The sequence below is a fragment of the Aythya fuligula genome, chromosome 2, assembly GCF_009819795.1.
Source record: "Aythya fuligula isolate bAytFul2 chromosome 2, bAytFul2.pri, whole genome shotgun sequence".
NCBI lineage: Eukaryota > Metazoa > Chordata > Aves > Anseriformes > Anatidae > Aythya > Aythya fuligula.
The window spans coordinates 54,669,145-54,691,242 of record NC_045560.1 but is presented as its reverse complement, the minus strand read 5'-3'; the positions used below and the strand labels follow the sequence as shown (position 1 = coordinate 54,691,242).

At 40.2% G+C, this 22,098-nt stretch overlaps 1 protein-coding gene across 1 annotated transcript in view; it reads left to right on the top strand.

Annotated features, from left to right (window-relative positions):
• Window positions 1-1,044: 1,044 nt before the first annotated feature.
• ADCY1 (adenylate cyclase 1) overlaps window positions 1,045-22,098 on the top strand; it is a 155,519-nt gene continuing 134,465 nt past the window's right edge. The window contains exon 1 of the mRNA XM_032183180.1: window positions 1,045-1,719. Coding sequence (XP_032039071.1) covers window positions 1,051-1,719 — 669 coding nt within the window. The 5' untranslated portion in view covers window positions 1,045-1,050. The remainder of the gene's footprint in view (window positions 1,720-22,098) is intronic.

The following is a 22,098-nucleotide window of genomic DNA, read 5'->3' as shown; positions in this document are numbered from 1 at the left end:
CTAATATATTTATATATTTATACCCAATGTATTTATATATTTATATCTAATAAATTTATTCGTGCATATTTCTATTTTTTTTCGTCGATCGATTTTCTACATTTGCACGTATTTCAGTAGATGTGACGGTGGGCGGGAAACACGAGGCCGGCAGACAGCAAGCCGCAGCTCCAAGGCTTACCCTCGGCGCCCCGCGGGTGCGGGTGCTCGGCGCTGCGCAGGGCGCGGGCCGTCCCCCCCGCAGCTCCCCTGCCGCGAATGCCCGGCGGGGGCCGTGCCCGGCTCCCCGGGCGAGCGGCGCGCAGGCGCCTCTCGCTCCCCAGCTCCGGTGAGATGCTCTCGGACGTGCGAAGAGGATCGCCCTGCCTTTCTCTCTTGCCTTCTGCTTTCTCTCCGGCACCGCTGCCCCACTTTTCCTGCGTTTAGCCTGATCTCCTGGCTGGGTTTCATTTTTAATCCGCCTTTTTTATTTATTTATTTATTTATTTTCCCAGTGTTGCCCACCCCCGGGAGCCCGTTTAGCACCCACTCTCCGCAGCTCTTGCTCCTCCATGTAGCTGTATCTAAAGGGAGACCCGCCTGTTGATTATTCCACGCACCCTCTGCCCTTCCCCCCCCTGCCACCCCTCCCCCCGCTTGATTTCAAACCTTTGGATGGTATTTTTGTGTCATTAGGAGATTAACATCCCTGGAACACCAGGGGAGGAAGGAGGAGGTGGAGGAGGAGGAGGGTGGAGGGGGAGAGAGAGACAGCAGCCAGGAAGGTTGTCATATTGACACGAGTGAGGCTCTCCTCCCGCCGTCCCAGCCATCCTCGGCTTCTCGGTGGCAGCGGAGGGGGGCGTTTGCAGGCGCCGCTGGTTGCGGACGGCGGCAGGCAGGCGGGCTGTGCCCGGTGCCCGGTGCCCGCGTCCGCGGAGCTGCGGCGGCAGGGGCCGCCGGCGGGCGTGCGGCCGCGGCTCCTGCTCGCGGCCCCCCTCTCTTTTATGAGCAGCGAGGCGGAGGAGCGGCAGCCGGGGACGCCAGGAGGAGCATTTTTCACGGGTGTTTATGAATGGCACTGATATGGAGGAAATACCGTTTCAGAAAGTCAAGACCAAGAGGAAGAAGTGCTGCCACTGCTGCTGCTCCCCGCCTGCTGCCGCGGCGGCGGGAGCGGGAGCCGGGCTGGGGGACCCCCCTCCCTTGCTGCTGCTGGATGCCATCGCCTGCGAGGACGAGTTCGACTGCAAGGAGCTGGAGGCTCTCTTCCAGAGCTATAACCTGAAGCTGGAGCAGACGTCTACCCTCAAGGCGCTGGCCGTCCTCATCGTGCTCACCGCCAGCCTGGCCCTTGTGGAGCTGCTCTCCGGACCCAGCCTGACCATCTCCAAAGGCTCGCACCCGGTGCACTGCATCATCTTCCTCTCCCTCTTCATCGTCACCAATGTCAAGTACCTGCAGGTCACCCAGCTGCAGCAGATCGTCAAGCTCACCTTGCTCTTCAGCTTCACCTTCTCCTTCCTCTGCTGCCCCTTCTCACTCGGCGCCTATGGCATGGAGCCCCCCAGCGCCCCCGAGCAGGGCATGTGGCAGCTCATGCTGGTCACCTTCGTCTCCTACTCCCTGCTACCCGTCCGGACCCTGCTAGCTATCGTCTTCGGGCTGGTGGTGTCCGTCTCCCACCTCATCGTCACCGCCACCTCCGTCAGCACCAAGAGGCAGCGGCTCTGGAGGACGGTGAGAGAGGCCGGGCCGGGCCGGGCACTGCAGCACAGCCCAGCCGCGCGGTGCGTGCCCGGCGGGCGGGAGGGGAGGCGCGGAGCAGCGCGGTGCCCGCCGCGGTGCTCTCCCGGTACGGCCAGCCGGGGCGGCGGCAGCGCCCGGCGGTCACCGGGGAGCGCCCGGTGTGTCCCTGGCCGGGAAGGGGGGCGTACGCAGCCCGGCTTCGGCGGTGCTTGTAGTTCCCAAAAAGTTTCCGGGAGACCGGGGGCTCAGGGTGACTCCCGGGGGAACAGGACTCTAGGCTTTGTCGGTCGAAGGAAAACGGGAGCGCTGAGGAAGGGGAGGCATCCAAGCGATTACACGCTGGGGCAGGTCCAGGGGCACCGCATGCACAGTCAGTGCAAATCCAGCACGTATAAGACCGCTTGATTCACTACGAATTTGGCATAGACAATAAGCTGCGTGTACTAACAATGCTTTGTGTTGATTCGTATTCTTGCTATCCGTCTCAGCCTTTGACCCTTCGTGCCCGTAGCCCATCTCAGGAGGATTCTGCAGAAAAACTCAAAGGGGAAGCCCACCTCTTTGCTCTCCCAGGGAGCACGGCATTCCCACTTCAGTTTTCCTATGGCATTTGCTGCCCCCTCTCCACAGGCATTACCTGGTATGCCAGTGAACTTCCTAGCAGTTCCTTTTCCTCTCTGCATTAATCCAGAAAAACCTCCCTCTGCAGCAAGCATCGTTGGAAACGTGCTGCTGCACTCCTCCCCCTCCCCCAAATAGCTATTTATAGCCCTGCAGGGCTTTCTCCGGCTCTCATGGCCTGATGGACCACACTGGCAGAAGGAGGAGGATGAGGGGATGAGTGTAAGGGGAACGCTAGGGCTGGGAGTCAGGATTTGCTGCTTCAGGCTCCATTATATGGTGCCTCTGAACCACTGGGAAAGAGAAATATAGATTTTTTGTGTCCTCCCTGGTATCGCATTGATCATGTTTGCCCTCAGGAGAAGCACATAGGTTCTGGGGTCTAAACTGGTGTTAACTAACAATTTAATGAATAATTTAAGTACTTAGTACGTTGCTTCTGATGAATTCTGGCTTTATTCTCCATGGCCTTGTAAAAACTGTGCTGCAATGCTAAGACACACACAGTTGGTGCAGGCATAAACATAAGCAGACTTGTACACCTTTGTGCCCAGAAGAGTAAATTTCTTCTCCCTTCTTACATGCACACATGCCCCATAGTGACATATATACGCATACTGGACATACATAAGGACAATTAAAAGACTGGGATACTGAGACATACAGGATTATTCATGGCTTCATGCTGCTGAGCTGGTGGACAAAATAAATTGTATATTTTGAAAGGGAAGAGAGAGATAAGCTGAGCTTTATGATTTACCCAGATAATCTGATGGTCTATTTTTAAATGCGTGATTTAGAGTTTCCACGAAAGGGAGAGCTGATGAAATGCAGAACACAAAGAGGAGCCTTTTCTAAAAGCATCCAAAAGGGTACCAAAAATGTTAGAATATATCTCTTCAGGTAGGGCTGGAGATAGCTCTTTTTGCTAGAGTACCAATTAGATCTTGTGGGATTCCAGGCTATCCTGTCTGCCCTGACACAGACATATTTTACTTGATGCCAAGTAAAGCTCAGTGTGCCTGTTCCTAGAGGAACAATGTAAAGAAGCTGACAATAATGTCACTAAGATACCTGACCAAGGGCTTGAAGATGAACAATTTTAAGGAGAGGAAATCTGCTAACGGTCTTTCTTCACACTAGTTTAATTCAGCTTTTCAACAGGCAAGTAGCTGGCTTAGAAATACATAGAATCATTTGACTAGCAGCTGATGTAACACATGTACATTTCTTCTTCAGCACTCTCTCCCTTCAGCCAAAGTAATTTCAGTAATTTGTGTGCAGTTCCCTGAACAACTATGCTTTGCTGATAACAGGAGGCAGAAACCTGCTCAGAGTCAAGGGAAATAACTGGTCTGTGAACTTCCATTGCACAGAAACGTATGTTGATATGTTGCATATTTGCAAGCAAAATGTCTTCTGATTTGAAGACTAACCCTGTGTGTAGAAGGGACCCTTCTCTTATATAAAAGTTGTTCCTTCTTTTCCAAAGCACAATTTTAAAATTGAGAAAAATAAAGCCTTGTAAAAGCCACATCATCTGAATTTTATTTGCCCAGTCTAACAGTAGCCCAGTCTATTTTGTTAAGGGTAGAATGGATGCTGTCTCTCAGTCTGAATCTTCTTACCATCATTGTTTTTCATCATGAACATCCTGGTGCACGAAGACAGTGCATGCAGTCAGCCTGTCAAGGAGACAGGATTGCTCTACGCAGAGCTGCATCAGTGTGAATCTCTGTGCTTTATCTCCCAGCCCCAAAACTTAAACGAAAGGGTGAATTTCAATTGTTAAATTGGAATGTACTGTATCCAAAAAGCAGAAGCACCAGCACCAGCCACTGAGACCAGTTTTCTCTTAAAGGAGTAAGAGAATAATAGAACATCCTGAGTTGGAAGGGACCCACAAGGTTCATTGAGTCCAACTCCTGGCACCACACAGGTCTACCCAAAATTCAGACCATATGACTAAGAACATAGTCCAAACCCTTCTTAAACTCTGACAGGCTTGGTGCTGTGACCTAGAAGCTTTTGATTTTTGGATAGTTCAGGCAGGAAATGAATTTAAATGTCATTTAACCTGAGGTTTGAAAAATGCAGATCTAGTAACATCCATTGAAGTTTCTAGCAAATTGTCAGCAAGACCAGGTGCTTCATGGTGCTTCAAGTTCAGCCTATTAAAACATGGACGTACATTATGTTCTGAAGTGGGTTTTGGGGTGAACATATTTTCTTCCATGCTCTATGAGGAATATCTATACGCAAATCTTCGAATGCCAAAATCCTCACTGACTCCAGTAGTGCTGAATCAGACCCTGAGTGCGTCCCATGGCATGTGTAAAATTTGCATTCATATAAATGTACAAACACTTCAGCACATTAAAATCAATAGCTCAGCTCATTGCGGGAGTAGTTTGTTATGAGGTCTACACCATAAAGCACATTTACTTCAAGTGTGATAGTTTTCTGACAGCATAGTGTTGTCTCCTGATGGTCTGTGCAGATCACAGGCTCAATTCTTCTAGCTCTTGCCACCATTAGATATCATGTCACATCAGAGCTAAGACACAGGAACGTGAAAAAGTGAGAGGAGAGGAGGAACACAAGTGTAGGAACGCAAAGGAAGTTGGGGGGGGGGGGGCAACATGGCAGAACCCAAACTTCATCTTTCCAGTCAGTGGCTGGATTTTACCCAAATTGAAGATTCCAGTCTGCCAATCTGTACTTCTGATTTCCTAAGGGAAATGTAATAATGGATAACATATATATACATACATATATATATATAAAAGTAGAATATTAATCACATATAAAGCATTACAGGCAACCTTGACCACATTCATGGCAAAAGGCATACTGACTTCACAGCTGTTTTTGTATATCTGGTTTGACATTGTGATAAGGATTTAAATAGCATATATGAATGATAGCATTTTGATTATGTTAGTTGGACTCTTTCACTTGCTTTGGAGTCATGGAACAAGATGTTCATGCCATATCTTTTCTTGAGGAAAAATGTGAGGAAGCATCCACAGCAGGCTGAGCCTAGAGATGAAGATTTAATGACTTCTCATCTCATTTTTTTTTTGGTTGATTTTTTTTCCCCCTGCAGCTGGCAGATGTACGTTAGGTGCCACAGAGCAGTTACAGAAATAAAAAACCCTGCACCAAGAAGCTTAGTCCATTTTTTTGTTGTGATACAGAGAGTGGGTGTTAGAGAGATTAAGGGCAGATAGGGTGAGGAAGGCAGAGGCTGCTCACAGAAATTACTCAGCTGTGGCATGTGCACAGTTTCATGACTTACTGTTAAATAACTGCTTTTCATCACTAAATATTTTGTTCCTTCTTCTTTAAAAATAAAACGTATGGTTGTTTCCAGAAAATTCAGAAGCAAATTTTACCAACAGTGCCCTCACACATCACTATATTCATAAAAGAGCAAATCTTTTGAGAAAACCAAAGTTGCAACTTGAGTAATAAAGAGCAGAAGAAAGAAAAGTGCTATCATAAATTAGTGAAATTATATTGTTTCCAGCAGTGTGGAGAAATGAAAGTTGCAGTATTTTTGTCTGTATTTAAAACTGGTTTCATGCTTTCATTTATCTACTTTTATGATTAGAGCTTTTACTGATTTCAGCAAATTCAGCAACAAATTAATAATGGGGAATAGGCAAACTATGAAAAGTGTGACATGAAGGAAACTGGTAGTGATTATTTAAAATAATTAAAGTACTGAAAATTTCATTTGGTATCTTAACTCTTTGCAGGTTGGTGTGATAGTAATGTGGAATATCATGAGGAATTATCATATCACTGTATAGTTAATCATTTTTGATAGTATTTAAAATGTAATTAAGGAACACATAACTGACAGAACTATTAATCTCCACACCTCTGTTTCTCACACAGAAGGCTGAGACTCGCAGCCTAATAAAAAGGGCTGCAAATGTAAGACAGCTCAGCTCTATTTCATTGTCTTTGTTATTCTGTGCAAAGCACAGGTTTTCTGCTGCATGCATAAGAAGTATTACTGAGGTACTGTATGAGTTCATTTTACAGTGCTTTCCAAATATTAGTATCAAGACTATCTCTAATTTTGCAAATATATCTATGCACTGGTAATCTGTTTAAATGCACTGTTTTCCTGTCTCTCCAAAGATTGGGACCACTGTTCTTAGACACTGTTAAAAGGACTTAATCTGTTTTGTCAGTTTGTGAGTCTACACTCATGAAGCTTAGCTCTAAGTCTCCATTTGCAAAAGCTGTATTCTCCAGCACAATGATATAGTGAATAATTGAGCTTGGTTACTGTTAATAATGATTTTTCCTTCTCTTGGGAAAAAGGTATCATACCTAAGCTAGGGAGAAATTGTCTTTCTCACAAAGTTTTTTACATGCCCCTGAAGTTGTCTTTTGAAGTTGACTTAGTGTCACTGATCCTCTGTAAATGCAATATTACCTAAAGATCTCAAAGAAATTCTTATCATAGGAAAATCTCATGTGCTGTCCTGCTTTTTTGTTTGTTTGTTTTTTTTCCCTTGTGTATGATAGTTGCTGCCATTCCACTTGTAAAAAAATTCAAACACTAAAAAATTAGAGTTACAACTACTTTGTACAAGACAATTGTAAACCCTTTTTTGTAGGGTTTTGAATTAAAAACCAACCAACCAAACAACAACAACAACAACAAAACACCATCTAAACCTGATATATAATGCACTACTGTGTTACAGTAAACTTACTGTAGGACTGTTCCTAAATGAAATTATTTTATTGAATGATTACAAACCTAGAAACATACATGGATTTTTTTGTTGTTGTTTTGTTATTGCAGCTAAGGGGTTCAAGAGCGAAGCTGAAGCTGTATGAGGGAAAGGCCTTTTCTTATTTAGAGTCATAGTTCAAATGTAGGTAGTAAAGGTTCAAGTTTCTTTACCGTTTGAAAGCATTTTGATGGCCTAACAAAGTGATTGTTTACAATAGTCAGGTTTCTGAGGTGTAACCACAATTTTTTTTTTATATAGCATCACTGTTGGTAACACATAACTCAGTAGCAAATTTAAAAGTTTTTCTTGTAGTTGGAAGGCAAACACAAGTGCTGTATTGATTAAGATTGCTTATAAGGTAATGTGTATGACTTTTGTGGAATTATAATGAAAGTTTGTAGGGCCTATGCATCAATGGTATTAAGATGTATAACAATAGAATGGGAGGAAAACCTGCATCCACAGTATGACAGAGTTTGCTGCCATATTTGAATTTTAACACGATGGGTACGTACTGTGATTCTTACTGTGGCAAAAATCACACTCAGCCTAAATCAGTCCCAAGGGAGAAAAAAGGACTTTGACTTGTTGGCAAAAGACAGCAATGCTACATATAAGTAGACAATGGCTATAGTATAATTTCATTCTTTGGTGTATTGCAATGAATGCAAAGTATTTTGAGGGTCTTTCTTTCTTTAGTAAAAGGGGGTAAGTCTTCTGGAAACTGCTGTGTTTGGTGGTTTAAAAGCTGACATAGAGCAACCTATCTTGAGAGTAACTTAAGAAGAGAAAGCCCTAGTGGTCAGTTTATTCCTCCCTTTAATATCTGGAGATCTCACAGCTGTTTTCAGAAATGATTAAACTATCTTAGTTATGGAAAGTTTAGTGGGATCATTGTAGATGTCAAGGTCAATCTGTGGCTTTGGCATATTGCTGTAGGTGTTGTTTGGTATTATCGAAGTTTAGACCGAGCAGTTTTTGAGTTTGCTTCTTTTGAAGACTTTCATGTGGCAAAGGAATACCATATGAAAAATCATCTCTAGTTAACTTCATCTAATTCATTAATTTAATCTAAATCATTAATCTGTTCTTCATCTTCATTCAGAAGATACAGTGCTTCATGTCAATGCATCATCTCTTCAATGGTGAATTTCTAGACTGGCACATGATTCCCTGAGCACGGTGAAGAATGTAGGAATGCTTTTTAAAGGCTAAATTACTGAGATGCTAAATAATCAAATTCTAGACTTCCTTTTAACAAGGAAAGAACCAAAGGATTGGTTCCACCTTCTACTTTATGGATTAATTTAGTTCATACTAACTGTCAGAAACATAAGACTGTCAGTGTCAGTCAAACATAATTCTAAACACAGGAAGAAAGAGTATACTCTTTGCACCAACCTGTTGATATACTTGGGGTCTGAAGCACATTGTTGGTGCTTCACATGGGGTGCTTCATGTACAAGTGCTACATCATGTTTCTGCCAGCAGTATAACATGTGCTAACATAGCAGGAAATCCAGCTAGCACATTTTCTCCTCTGACTCAGGGAAACTAACACAAGGCTTTGCAAAGAGAGATCCTTGATGGTGACAAGCTTTGTTGTACCATGTTCTGCTACATTCGCTTTCTTTACTATGGAGTCACTCCCTCCATTTTAGATTAGTTGTGCCTGTGCCATTAGTAAAGGTGTACTGTCTGTACTGTCCCATCTGAGGCATGCTTTTGGGAATCTGTTGTTCAAGCTTAGTTGCATAAGTGTGCAAACCCTATCAAGTAGCCAGGATCATTTCAGCAATACAGCCTTTTTCCTTCTCTGTTGTAATCTTATCTTTGGGTGGGTCATACAGCAACAAGAGACATAGAGCTGCACTGCAGCTGAGAAAGACTGGGAGATGTTTTGACAATCAAAACACCAGGCAGAGGTCTGGTGGAACCTGGTTTAGGAGACCATCTCACTGGCAACTTCAAAAGCCAAAACCAGAAATTAAGCCTCATAACCATTTTCAGTTCTTTCCTTTGTGGAAAGACTGTATCAGGAATACAGGAAAACAGCAGGAAAGACTGCACAGGGCTTACCTGTTTTCTGGAAAGTAATTTTCAAATGAAAAGTGGGATAGGTTTCTTTATTTAGTTTTTCTTAAATGCAATGTCATTGTGTAAAGCAATCTTATCTAAGGACAGATAAGAAAGAATTAGAAAAGCCTGGTGATAACTGGTAAGTTATCATCACATCTGCCATCTATGTCCAGAATAGTAAACCTGGACAACGTTAGCAGACATGATGATGTGTGATGATATGTGGTGCTTGAGTAAAGCCCTCTGAACAGGAATCAGAAATCTCTAGTGTTCAAGGGCAGATATGCAGAGTCTAGTAGGAAAGCAGGCTCCTAGGTGAGTGATTAAGGTTAAACAAATAATCATAAGTCCAGCTATTTATTTCTGGATTTCAAAGCAGCAATCAATGGTCCAGTTTTACTCTCGGGTCATAGTTTAAGTCAGCATTACCACTGAAAAAGTAGTCTGTTGACATGGATACACATCCCTGTTCACCCATTTTCACCACACAAAAACTGCTGAAACCCTGCACTGAACGGATCAGGGAGTTAATGCAGATTAGAATGAGCCTAGCAACGTGGGCTCTCATCCTGTTTGTGCCTGTATGGGTTTCTTTGCAGGCACAAATAGGCTGGGATCAGGAACAAGAAACCAGTGAAACAAAGAAGACAGAACAGCTTTTTTTTTTTTTTTTTTTTTTTTTTTTTTTTTTTTTTTTTTATGTCCTTTTCACTATTGTAACAACAGCTGTATGGACTTCACTGATATATGAACTTCAGTGGGAACAGAGTTAGCCCTGATAACATCTTTTGTAAAATGCAACCTAACTTTACACTTTATAGTTAGTCACATTTGTATTAATTTAAATAAAGAAGTCTGGAAAATAAGTAAATCAGATGATATAATTAAAGGTTGGTTTGGTTTGGTATATCTCTTAAAACAACTGATACTGGAAAATATTTCAACATGGGTGCCAAACATCTGTAACAAGTTCACAAACATAAATTACTGTTAAGGAACAACAATTAAATTTTCTTATGTTTCAAAGACCCCTTAAAAGTAACCCAAGCATCCCCACTTTAACCATTAATATAGAGGATTTAGTTCTTCACATGGTACCAAAAGAAGGAAGTTTGACCTCAGTGCCAGGGAAGCTCATGGAGCAGATTATCTTGAGTGCCATCATGTGGCACTTGCAGGGCAACCAGGCGATCAGGCCCAGTCAGCATGGGTTTATGAAAGGCAGGTCCTGCTTGACGAACCTGATCTCCTGTGACAAAGTGACGCGCCTGGTGGATGAGGGAAAGGCTGTGGATGTGGTCTACCTTGACTTCAGTAAGGCTTTTGACACTGTTTTCCACAGCATTCTCCTCAAGAAACTGGCTGCTCATGGCTTGGACTGGTGTACACTTCATTGGGTTAGAAACTAGCTGGATAGCTGGGCCCAAAGAGTTGTGGTGAATGGAGTTAAATCCAGTTTGAGGCGAGTCACTAGCGGAGTCCCCCAGGGCTCCTTACTAGGGCCAGTTCTCTTTAATACAATATCTTTATCGATGATCTGGATGAGGGGATTGTGTGCACCCTCAGTAAGTTTGCAGACAACACCAAGTTAGATAAGTGTGTCAATCTGCTTGAGGGCAGGAAGGCTCTGCAGGAGGATCTGGATAGGCTGGACTGATGGGCTGAGGCCAGCTGTATGAAGGCCAAGTGCCTGGTCCTGCACCTGGGGCACAACAACCCCAAGCAGCACTACAGGCTGGGATATGAGTGCTTGGAAAGCTGCCTGGCAGAGAAGGACCTGGGAGTATTGGTTGATAGCTGAATATGAGCCAGCAGTGTGCTCAGGTGGCCAAGAAGGCCAACAGCATCCTGGCTTGTATAAGAAGCAGTGTGGCCAGCAGGTCTAGGGAAGTGATTTTCCCCCTGTACTTGGCTCTGGTGAGGCCGCACCTCAAGTACTATGTTCAGTTTTGGGCCCCTTGCTACAAGAAAGACATTGTGGTGCTCGAGCGAGTCCAGAGAAGGGCGACAAAGCTGGTGAGGGGTCTGGAGAACAAGTCTTTTGAGGAGTGGCTGAGGGACCTGTGATTATTCAGCCTGGAAAAGAGAAGGCTTAGGGGCAACCTTATCGTGCTCCACAGGTACCTTAAAAGGAGGCTGTGGTGAGGCGGGTGTTGGTCAATTCTCTCATGTGCCTGGTGACAGGATGAGGGAGGATGGGCTAATGTTGCACCAGGGGAGGTTTAGGTTGGATATTAGGAAAAACTTCAGTTTCCCTGGTGCCCAGGGAAGTGGTGGAGTCACCATCCTCGGAGGTCTTTAAAAGACGTTTAGATGTTGAGCTTAGTAATATGGTTTAGTGGAGGACTTGTTAGTGTTAGGTCAGAGGTTGGACTAGGTGATCTTGGAGGTCTCTTCCAACCTAGATGATTCTGTGATTCTGTGAATTGACTTTTAAACGTGGCCAGTAGCAAATACAATTTGTTTAAAGATTTTGAATTTGTGAAGATTTTGAATACCATTTGAGGCACTTTTAAATGGCCCAAAACTTTAAAAAATTACTTCATCTTCCATAAAGATATTTTATGTTAATATCCGCTATGGTGAACTGAAATGAGTGAATCACTAGAACCCATTATTTCTGCAGTAGTTAGAGACAATTGTCACTGATACCAGTTATAGAAGAGGCTGTATTTTTGAGATTGAAATTCAATAGGTTTTGCATGTTATTGTGGAAGTGTTATGTGAATAACTTACTTCATTCAGAATGGACAGAAGCTGGTTCTTCATACAGAATAGGCAGTTTCTACCTTGTGCTACTATTTTGGCTATATTTGATCTTAAATACCTAAGTTACAAGGCAGATGCTCAAATATATATATATATATTGATATCAAAATTGATATCCTGCAATAATCTATGCATGTCAGTGCTGATGCATCCATTCATGGTCAAGAGCAGAAGCAGACATACAATATATTTAAATACATCTTGCAATATCTTTAAGGTCTTGAATAATTCTGAAGTTGCATGCATCTTGAAGAAAATTCTGGAAGACAACAGACAGCTTTCTTAAAATTAATGATTCAGTGCTTTATCATGCGTTACCTGTATATCCTGAAATCAGTTTTTTTTTTGCTATAGTACCTTAGGAAAGCTCTGTCTGCTTAAGATAAATCTTTAATACTTTTCTTTTTTTTTTTTTTCTCATTGCAACTGAAAAAATATTAACACAGTGCAAACAAGGGATTGCTCAAGAACCTTACACATCAAATTATAGACTGAAATTCAGCTTGTCTTATTCTTATTTACCACTGATGTTAAGGAAATGCCTGAAGTGTCAACTTTGATTAGCTTCTCAACTTACTGCTTGCTGTACCAGTGCACAAATAACAGGCAGTCCTTTGTCATCTGATAGACATGCAAAAGAAAAGGAAAAAAGACTAGAGAAGAGAACCAAGATAATTTTTCTAAATGGAGGGGTCAGTCAGAATAGATTGAAAACCTGACTTCAGCTGCAGTTGTCTGGGGCAAGAATTTCATAAAGACAAGACTTCATCCTAAACATCACAAATCCCCAGGGAATAGTTTAAAATATTTCCATTTGCTCTAGGCTAAGCCATACTGCCATGTTTTCTTCTTTTCAGCTACTCTGAGATGAGCCTTTCATCTGGTCTCCATGACTTGGAGAAGGACGTTCATAAAAGAATGAAGTGTTCTGTGTTACAGTTAAATGGAGCGTGTTTATGAGCCACTTACACTTTTTTTTTTTTTCAGTGTATTTGCCTCAGTAACTTTGTTATTAGCTGCATAAGATGTAGATGAGAGGTAAATTTTGTTTACTCAAAGCAATGGCACGAATTGACAGAACAAAGAATAGCTGTTCACCTATACGTTTTCCAGTAACAGTTGGAATTGTTTCACTTCTTCATAGGCAAAATGAAACTACAATTATGTTTTTGAATAATTTTCCATCAATTTTTAGAAGAAACCATCTATAGTTTATACATACAATATATTTTAATAGCTATTTATTATAATTATATATCCCAGATATATTGCTGAGATATGTATGAATGGACTTATGCCAGAGCATATTGTATTTTAATTCTGATATTGCCAAGTAGATGTAACACTGAGCAATGTGAAATCTGGAAAGAAAAAAGAAAAAAAAACAGGTCCTTAAGTAAGGTCCTTAAATGCTGTTTTCTAAAACAGTTACCTTAATTTCTGTTTGACATTTTTAAAGAAATATTGACAGGCTTTTCAGAGGCAATACACTGGTTTATCTGCAGAGGGTTTTTGCTTATTTTTGCTGCATGACATGGAAGAGATATAAGTTTTCTATACGTGGCCAGGTTGAGAGGGAGCTTGAGTGAGTCAGTAATTATTTAAACCAAAAAGAAAAGGGGAAGCTGTCCTTTAACCCCATGTTAACTGATGGTAATTTCGAGGAGCTCCTTCACAGAATTCAGAGTTAGATGACTCTTGCATGTTACAGTCTTTACCTGTAGCTTTATGTTTGGCAGCACATGCTTGAAGCATACCTTAAAAGAACAAAAGAAAATAATGAAATAATAGATAAAAAAAATATGTGAGGAATTTGAGTAATTTTGTTTCATAAAATACCATGCAAAATTACCATTTCCCTTCTCACCTGCTGTCATTTGTGAAACTTCCACTGTGCTTGTTTTTGCTATTTGAATATTGCAAATGCTAATGTAAAAGATACAAGTGCCTACACAAAGATAGAACAGATTTATTCTGAAAGTTATTGAAAGAAGCATGCTGCCTATTTTCTATGTTTTCTCTTTCCTCATTCAGTTTTTCCCTCCCAAAGGAAATAAGTCAGAGGCCTCTTAACTTCTGCATTCTGTCTGTCTCTTTTCCTCATTAGTGTTCTTGCACAGACTTCTCACAGATTTCACCTCTACTTATCTATAGGTGTCTCCCTGACTAGAGAAATGTCTGCTTTTTACATCTTTTCTGGATTAGTTTATTACATGGAGCATAAATATTTCTGCATCTTGTCTACAACTCCCGCTTGTGCAAGAACCTTAAAAGAGGAATTCATTTTTATGCAGCTTTTATTCCTTATGCTTTTCAAGAGCAGAAAATGATGAAGAAAAGAGAAAAATCAGTGTTCCGCTTCATCCTGGAATAAGCACTTCACCTAGTGACTTCAAGTACGGTTTTGCTTGTGAATGAACTTCAAGATTCTTCTTATGACCATTTTTCAGTATCTGAGTCCAGAGAAGAGTGGGAAGTAAAATGACTGTTTCTGCACAGTGTTTTGTACAACTTAGATTTGTGAAATAGTGGCTAAAGGTTTGGTTTTCAGAGTTGAAAGAATTTTTCTAAAAATAAAGCTAACTGTGGTCCTAACATTGTGAGCATTTTGTCAGTTAAGTATTAGAACTAAATTCAGGCTTTTCTGCCTTATTAATTTTATCTTTATGAATTTTATGTTTTTTGTAAGGTGGTCTCTCTCTCTCTCTCTTTTTTTTTTCTTTTCTTTTTTTTTTTTTTTTTTCTCTGGGTGCAGCTGTAGGTTCATTATTGAACAGTAGTAAATGGATATGCTGACAGTACTTAAACAGCTAGTGTTCCTTTTATGTTTTTCTATTTAGTTGGAAGTTCTTGGAGCAATCCTGATGAAGAAATGTAACATCTTCAATATGCTGCTCTTGACTTTCTGTAAACACATCACAAATGTATAACTTTACATTTTTGTTTGTTTGTTTGTTTTGCTTCTTGAAAGATCATTTACCTGTAGCGAAGGGAAACAGATACACAAAAAGAGCAAACAAACAAACAAAACCAAACAAACAAACAAAAAAACACACCACTCAACCTCCTTAAATTTTTTGCTTGTTTGCCTTTTGTTTTTGTGAATATATACTGGCAGTTCTCATCTTCTGAAGCTTTGATACAAATTTTACAAGCCTCTGGGACAATATAAAATGTGGCCCTTTACCAATATAGTTTCCAGGGCAACTAAAGGGCCTGCAGTTTCATAAACACTGTGTTCTTGAGGAGAAATATTTGTCTGTTGGAAGATTATTTTACATTTAAGCACATTCATTTTAGAATCGTATCTCCTCATGAAAAAATACCTCTAGCATACTAATTCAGGTCTGGATTATTTGGAAGTAAGGCAAGGAGATATATTGTACAACTGCACTTGTAAGTGAGGGCTGCAAATAGTGTGATATAGGAAGGCTGTCAGATTTCCTCAGGCCCTGTATCTCTTCTCTAACGCCCAATGTGGGGATGCCATGTAGCCCCTTCTCAGTGCCCCCTGTCTGTTGGAAGATCACTGTTAAATCCCAAGTGATGTCTTTATTGCTGTTTATTTGTAAAAAGGTATATTTTTCAGGCTGACAATATATTTGGTTGTTAGCTGTACTACAAAAAACTTTATACTTTGATATGATATCAATGTGTACCTTCCATTTGAAAAAAAGTGATTGTGAAAAGAGTTTGGTTCGGAAAATCTGTGTGCACTCATATAACATTTGACTAGCATCCTTTTTTAACAGTTTATTCATTTTCTGTGACCAGTGCCATTTTTGACGTTTAGGCTTTAAAGAAAATCCTGTGTTGTCCTGCTCTGTGATAATATACTTCTCCACATGATCACAGAATTACAAATTTGTTTTTTCTGTATCCTCTTGAAGTATTAAGGCAGGACCAGGAGAGAGCATATATACACTACCCTTATATGATGTAATCAGTGTAGTATCTGAACAGTTAATTAAATGACTTGGCTGGACATAAATGACTTGTCAGGAGACTGAAAGCCAAGTCCAAATCAAAGATGCAGAAAATGGTTTGAATATCTTTATAACTGTGCCTGGGGTGATGAATTTTCAGTATATGCACTGTAATTAGTCTTGGTAAGATTTAGAGAACAGGGTATGTACTGTGTTAGCATTATTTGGTTTTCTTGTGCAGCTGAAGAGGTGTTTTTAGGTACAGTAATCTTGGAAAATGAACCAGATCTTTTCCTCAGCTTTGCATAATTCTTCCTGATTTATGCACCAAATGTGTTCATGCATATTTGAGTACTATACAAAACAATGACCTAGATTACAAGCTTAATTATGTGTACTCAATTTAATCCATTTTGAAGAGTTACTCCAGATTTTCACTAATTTTAAGTAACATGACAACTTGTACTTTTTTTGCTAGACATCTGTATCCAGTGAAGTTAGTTCACACAGTATTAGAGGTTCTGTTATTTCCTATTTTTTAATCTTTAATGTTTGACCATTTATCCGTTCCTTTCTTTCTTTCCTTGCCACCCTCCTCCCTTCCTGTGTCTTTTTCTCCATCTTTCTATGGTGTTGGGGAAATAAAACAAACACTATGTTGTGTTTTTGTTTGTTTGCTTGGTTTTGTTTTGTTTTGTTTTTAGTTCATTTATTTATTCCCTCATATACAAATGTTGACTTCACTCTGTTCATGAGGGCTTTTCAGATGATGAGTAACACAAGACTAACACACTGGAAAATCTGTAAATAACTGTACAAGGATGGAACGTGTGACCTTTTGTAGGAATGTGTTCTATGTCAGACTTCACTGGGGATTTTGAGTAGAAATGCTTAAGGAAAAGTAAAGTACAGATTTCAAGATTTGCTCTTCTGCAGGGTTTTGTGGATTAAAGTATTTTAACTTCTGAGACTTGAAGTAAATACTTTTTTTTTTTTTTTTTCCTCCCCCACAGGAATTTGTGTATTTATTTATTTATTATTTTCACAGAGAAGCAGTGACCTACTCAGGTCTCATCAGCAAACTGATCAGTAAATATAACAATATTTAGATAAAGATATGTAAAGGTATCTTCTGTTTCCTCTTCCCTTTAGAAATAATTTAAGACATGGTGATGACTATAATATTTATTGAGTATTACATTATCCATATATTCAATCAGACTGGAACTGTGAAGCACAGGTTCTCACAAGTATTTATGTCTCTGAGCACACAGGTTGGGTTTAGAGACAATAAGGCATCTACATATGTGCGTGGATTTACACCTAATTCAACCCATGGATAGGCTGTTTTCGACTGCTTCACAGGATTCTGTATTACCAGGATTTTACTAGAAGACACTCTGAAAACCTTGGATACTGGTGGAGGCTCTGGTTCACACAGAAACAAGTTCTAAAAATAGGAGTGTTTGTTTGTTTGTTCTTGTTTTATTTTGTTTTGTTTGTTTGGTTGGTTGGTTTGTTAACCAGTAGGGCTTAGTCTGATGAACATCATCTTATGAATTGCTTACTATTTGTCAGACCTCAAATCAAAAGGGCCACATACAATCTGTGAAGTACAAACACATGCAGATGGAAATGGTTCAGTGTGTCCCTGTTGCCTTGGATGTTTACTGAGCACAGCAAAGCAAAGATGGTAAAACTTTTAGAAACTGCTTTAACTACTTTTCCTCTGCACTTGTTTCTAGGGAGACCCTGTTCCTTGATGGAGGACCTTGGGCTTCTAGCTTGGGACTGAAGTGGATGACTTAATGATTCTATGCTGTAGAGGCTGTCTTAGGATAATGTTCCAGCTGTGCCAGGTGTACTTGTTTGAACACCTGTGAGGAATGCATACAACCTGTTCTAGAAATGTCTTAGACATCAAATTCAGTTTGGACTGAAACATCTGAATCGTACCTAGTCATTCAACTCTCCATGATCCCAGCAGAACTAATCCTCTGAGACTATGCGTTCTTGCAGTGCTGAACAGAGCAATGCAGAAAGAACTTTTAAAGCTGGAACTTTCGTATTGTGTAGAAAGTTTGTGTAAGCTTCACAGGATTGAGTTCCTTCTGCATGGCCATTTGAGTGAGGACCACAGGTTGGTGATTCCCTAAATGTGTATGTGAACACTGTGCATCTGTTAATTATTAGAAAGATTTTGTTTCAAAGGTCAATATAAGAATCACTGATATCAAACAATGAGAAGTGCATACTGAAATGGTACTAGTGTAATTGTGCGATTATTTGCTCAGACATAGTAGTAAAAACTTATAGATAGGTGCTTCATTAAGGGAGCCTATCCAAACAAGAGAGGTTTATTTATAAATGCAACAATTAAGAATTGAACTTTTTCCTGATCCAGAATACAATTACCACCATAGCTCTTGTGACTTATATAAACTGAAATTCTACTCTGTACTGTTTTTCACTTCGTTAATATTGTCTGGTTATAAGTATTTATTGAATAACCCCAGAATACATTTACCATCATTGAATTAGTACTGAATCAGTACTGAAAATATTAAATAAGAGACTTTTCTTGTGGCCATATGTTCAGAAACAGGAGTAATATAGCCTGCTATGCTGAGATCTTACCCAGAAGAGGAAGAAAGATATGATCAGACAGAAGCACACAGATAAGTGCTATTTGTGTTACCAGGACGGATCATGGCTGGGCTATCATGTGGTTGTAACTGTACAGCCTTCTGGTTTTGTTCTTAATTATATTGATGAGCACAAACAATACAGCAGTGGCACTGGGGATTTCCAAAGCATTAGTAATCACTGAAGACATAGCATAAGAGAAGAACATGCTAAGTTTTTATGCTAAGAAGTCTACTGAATATGTAGGTGTGGCTGAATTAAACTGGTATGAAGATGTCTTAAAGAATAAAATTATTTTTAGAATTTTCTTCAGCTGTGCTTAAAAGTAGCATTATGCCCCTTGTACACCTGAAAGGGTAAGGTTTCTCAAGCTGTGATACAAGAAAGACGCAATGGTCTGTAGTTTCTCTTAAAATAGAGGCTGTTCCTTATTTGCCTCCTACTCAACTGACAGTATATAACACCACCCCTCATATTAATAACTCTGACAAAATTTAATGTCAAGCAGAGAAATATAAGGGGAAGAAAGGAACAAGCAGAGTTTAATCAGAGAAGCAAATCAACCCTGAAAAGACTTCTACTTGCCTCTCTCTAATACCTTTTTAGCACTTTTGCCCAGAAAAGTAAATTTAAAACAAAAGAAAACAAAGCACAACTGAAAACAAACAAACAAACAAACAAAAAACAGCAAAGATGTGGCCAGGGATTTCACTGAGCTGGGCAGTCTGTTAGTGAAGAAGAGAAAGGTGGTCTCTGCCTCCTTCCAAATAAATCTTTTATTTTTCTGCTTGATAGTAAACAGTAAATATCAAGACTGATGTATAACAGTAATCAATGATAGTAATCATATAATTAATACATTCACATTGCCTTAAGGTGTATGTCTGTACCTTTAGAAAAAAAAACTGATTTCAGGGAAGGTAAGGAACTGTCACTTTTTTTTGAAAGCTTTCTTCATCTTCTGGAAATAATTCTTACTGTCTTTACTGCCAGTCATTGTGATACCATGTCCTTTTACCTACATTGAAGGTATGCTTCTGGTCAGCACATACTGAGCTCTTCTGCAGAGCACTTACAGTTGTCTTGAATAGTTTGCTATGTGTGTGTGTCTCAGGCACTGATTTTTTCCAAGAAAAGGGTTTCTCATCATAGCTTGAGGAATGGTCACAGCTGACTGTAATAAATAGAGGTTATACAGCAGAAAGTGATGCCAAATGAAAGGACTGTAATGGAGAGAAGGAAAGGTGAGCTCAAACTGAGAGCAGTGTAAGGGAAGCACCCAAGAAGCCTGCTGAATGTTAGATTGCAGAGCTCTGCTGTTTTTCTGTTTGGGATGAAGTGAGCCTCATCTCAGTTATTTGCTGTGTGTACAATGGTTATAAGAGATATCTACTCATCTTTTAGAGAAGGGGAATCTGTCTGTGCTTTGTCTGTGTGACTGTGGAGTTAACTTACTGTATCTGTGTCTGAATATCTAGACTTTTATACCTTGTTTACCTTCATGGAGATTATGATCAAGAACATGATATTTTCAATTATGAAATAAAGTTTTTATTTTGTGGCCTATTACCTACTTATAATTTTATGTTTCCTCCACTATGCTCAGGGCCTGGGGCATGTTCAGTGATGCAGTTAGAACAGTTGCTTTTTTTGTAGAGATTTTACTGGTGCCTATGCTGCAGGTAGCAGGCTTTGGAAATTGCCCCTTACTCTCTCTATCTCTCTCTCTTTTTTTTTTCTCTCTGTTTTCCTTTTCTCTATATCAGAGTTGGATGATCTCTGAGTAAAGTTAATTCAGCTCCTTGAATTATGTCAGGCTGTGGGAAACCATGCTCTGTGATCTACAAAGGTTAACACAAATTCCAAAGAATTATCAAACTCGCACAAAACTATGAGTCAGCAAAAAGCCAACTCAAATATTTCCTGTCCATAATCAATTCTAGTATGAAAAATATGTTCCAGGTAACCATTCTAAACACTTAATCAGCATCAGTTGTAAAAAATCCTGAATAGTAAAAAAGACAATCTAAAACAAAACCAAAGCATAGTAGTAATAGATAAAAATCAAAAGCACACCCAAAGGAAGACATGTTCTTCATGGTTTTTTTTTGTGTTTTGTTGTTGTTGTTGTTGGTGTTTTTTTGTTTGTTTGTTTGTTTTTGTTTTTAATTATACCTAACTTCACAAATTGCATAAGTCTGAATAACAGTAGATTCTAAATTACTTTACAGGGCATATTTAATGTTTCATTATATTATCTTCTTTCCTTATTTACACCATTTATCTATTTTACACAATGAAGATCTCAAAAAAATGGGAAGTTGTGTAGGAGCTCTTCAATATTTACACCTCATAACCTTCCTTTCTTTTCTCTGTCTCTTGCACCTGCTCACAGCCAGCACACACAATGGGCACCAGTGTTGCATGCTGGCCTCCCTTGTTTCTCATTCTGAGGCTTATGTGAAGGTAAGGATGGAGAAGGAAGAAAACATTGCAAAATGCAAAGAGGTATATAAACTCAGAAAATGAGAACATTCATAGACTTTTTTTTTTTGTGGTTCTCACTGCCAGTTTTCTGATGTGCATTGATTATCTCTTTTCCCCAACTTGTTCTGTGCGTTCTCACAGTCTCTAAGGGCCATTCACACCCTGATTTCTTCCCCTCACTTCCTCTTTTGTTCCCCCATCAGTCACTTTCTTTCCCTTTGATGCATGTTGAGATATAGCATCCCATTTACCCCTATTCTTCCTTCCCCTCCAAAAACAAACGAAAAGGCCTGGAAAAATCATGCTATTTACTACCTTTACATGATTTGCTTTTTTAATGTATTATATTTCCTCCCCTATTCTGTATTTGTGCTGAGTAGATTAAAAAACAAACAACTGTATCTTGATCAGTCATTCTATATTAGTTGGTACATTGGGGTTGAAATTTGCTCTGGCTTAGATGCAGTTATAATTCTGCATAACTAATAAGAACAAATGACTGATTTAAAGTTAAAGTGCCCATAATTGCCACACAGTTACCACTTAGAAGTATATGAAACTATTGTAGCTTGTTGAAAGGTGGGCAAAAAAGATGAAGTCTCTAGAGGGAAAGCTGTATGAAGAGCAGCTGAGGTCACTTGGTTTGTTCAGCCTATTGAAGAGGAGACTAAGGGGTGATCTCATGGCAGCCTACAGCTTCCTCATGAGGGGCAGTGATGGGGAAGGTGCTGATCTCTTCTCTGGTGAACAGTGATAAGACGCAAGGGAACAGCTTAAAACTGCATCTGGGGAGGCTCAGGTTCAATATCAGGAAGGAGTTCTTCACTGAGGGGGTTGGAGGGATAGTGGAACAGGCTTCCCAGGGAAGTGGTCATGGCCTCAAGCATGCAGGAGTTCAAGAAGCATTTGGATAACACTCAAACTCGGTTTGAATTTTGGGTGGTCCTGTGTGGAATCAGGAGTTGTACTTTATGATCCTCATGGGTCCCTTTCAACACAAGATATTCTACAATTCATAGAATCACTGCTGGCCATTCAGTCCAATGACCATTTTAGGTGTTCCCTTTGCAGGCTGGCCA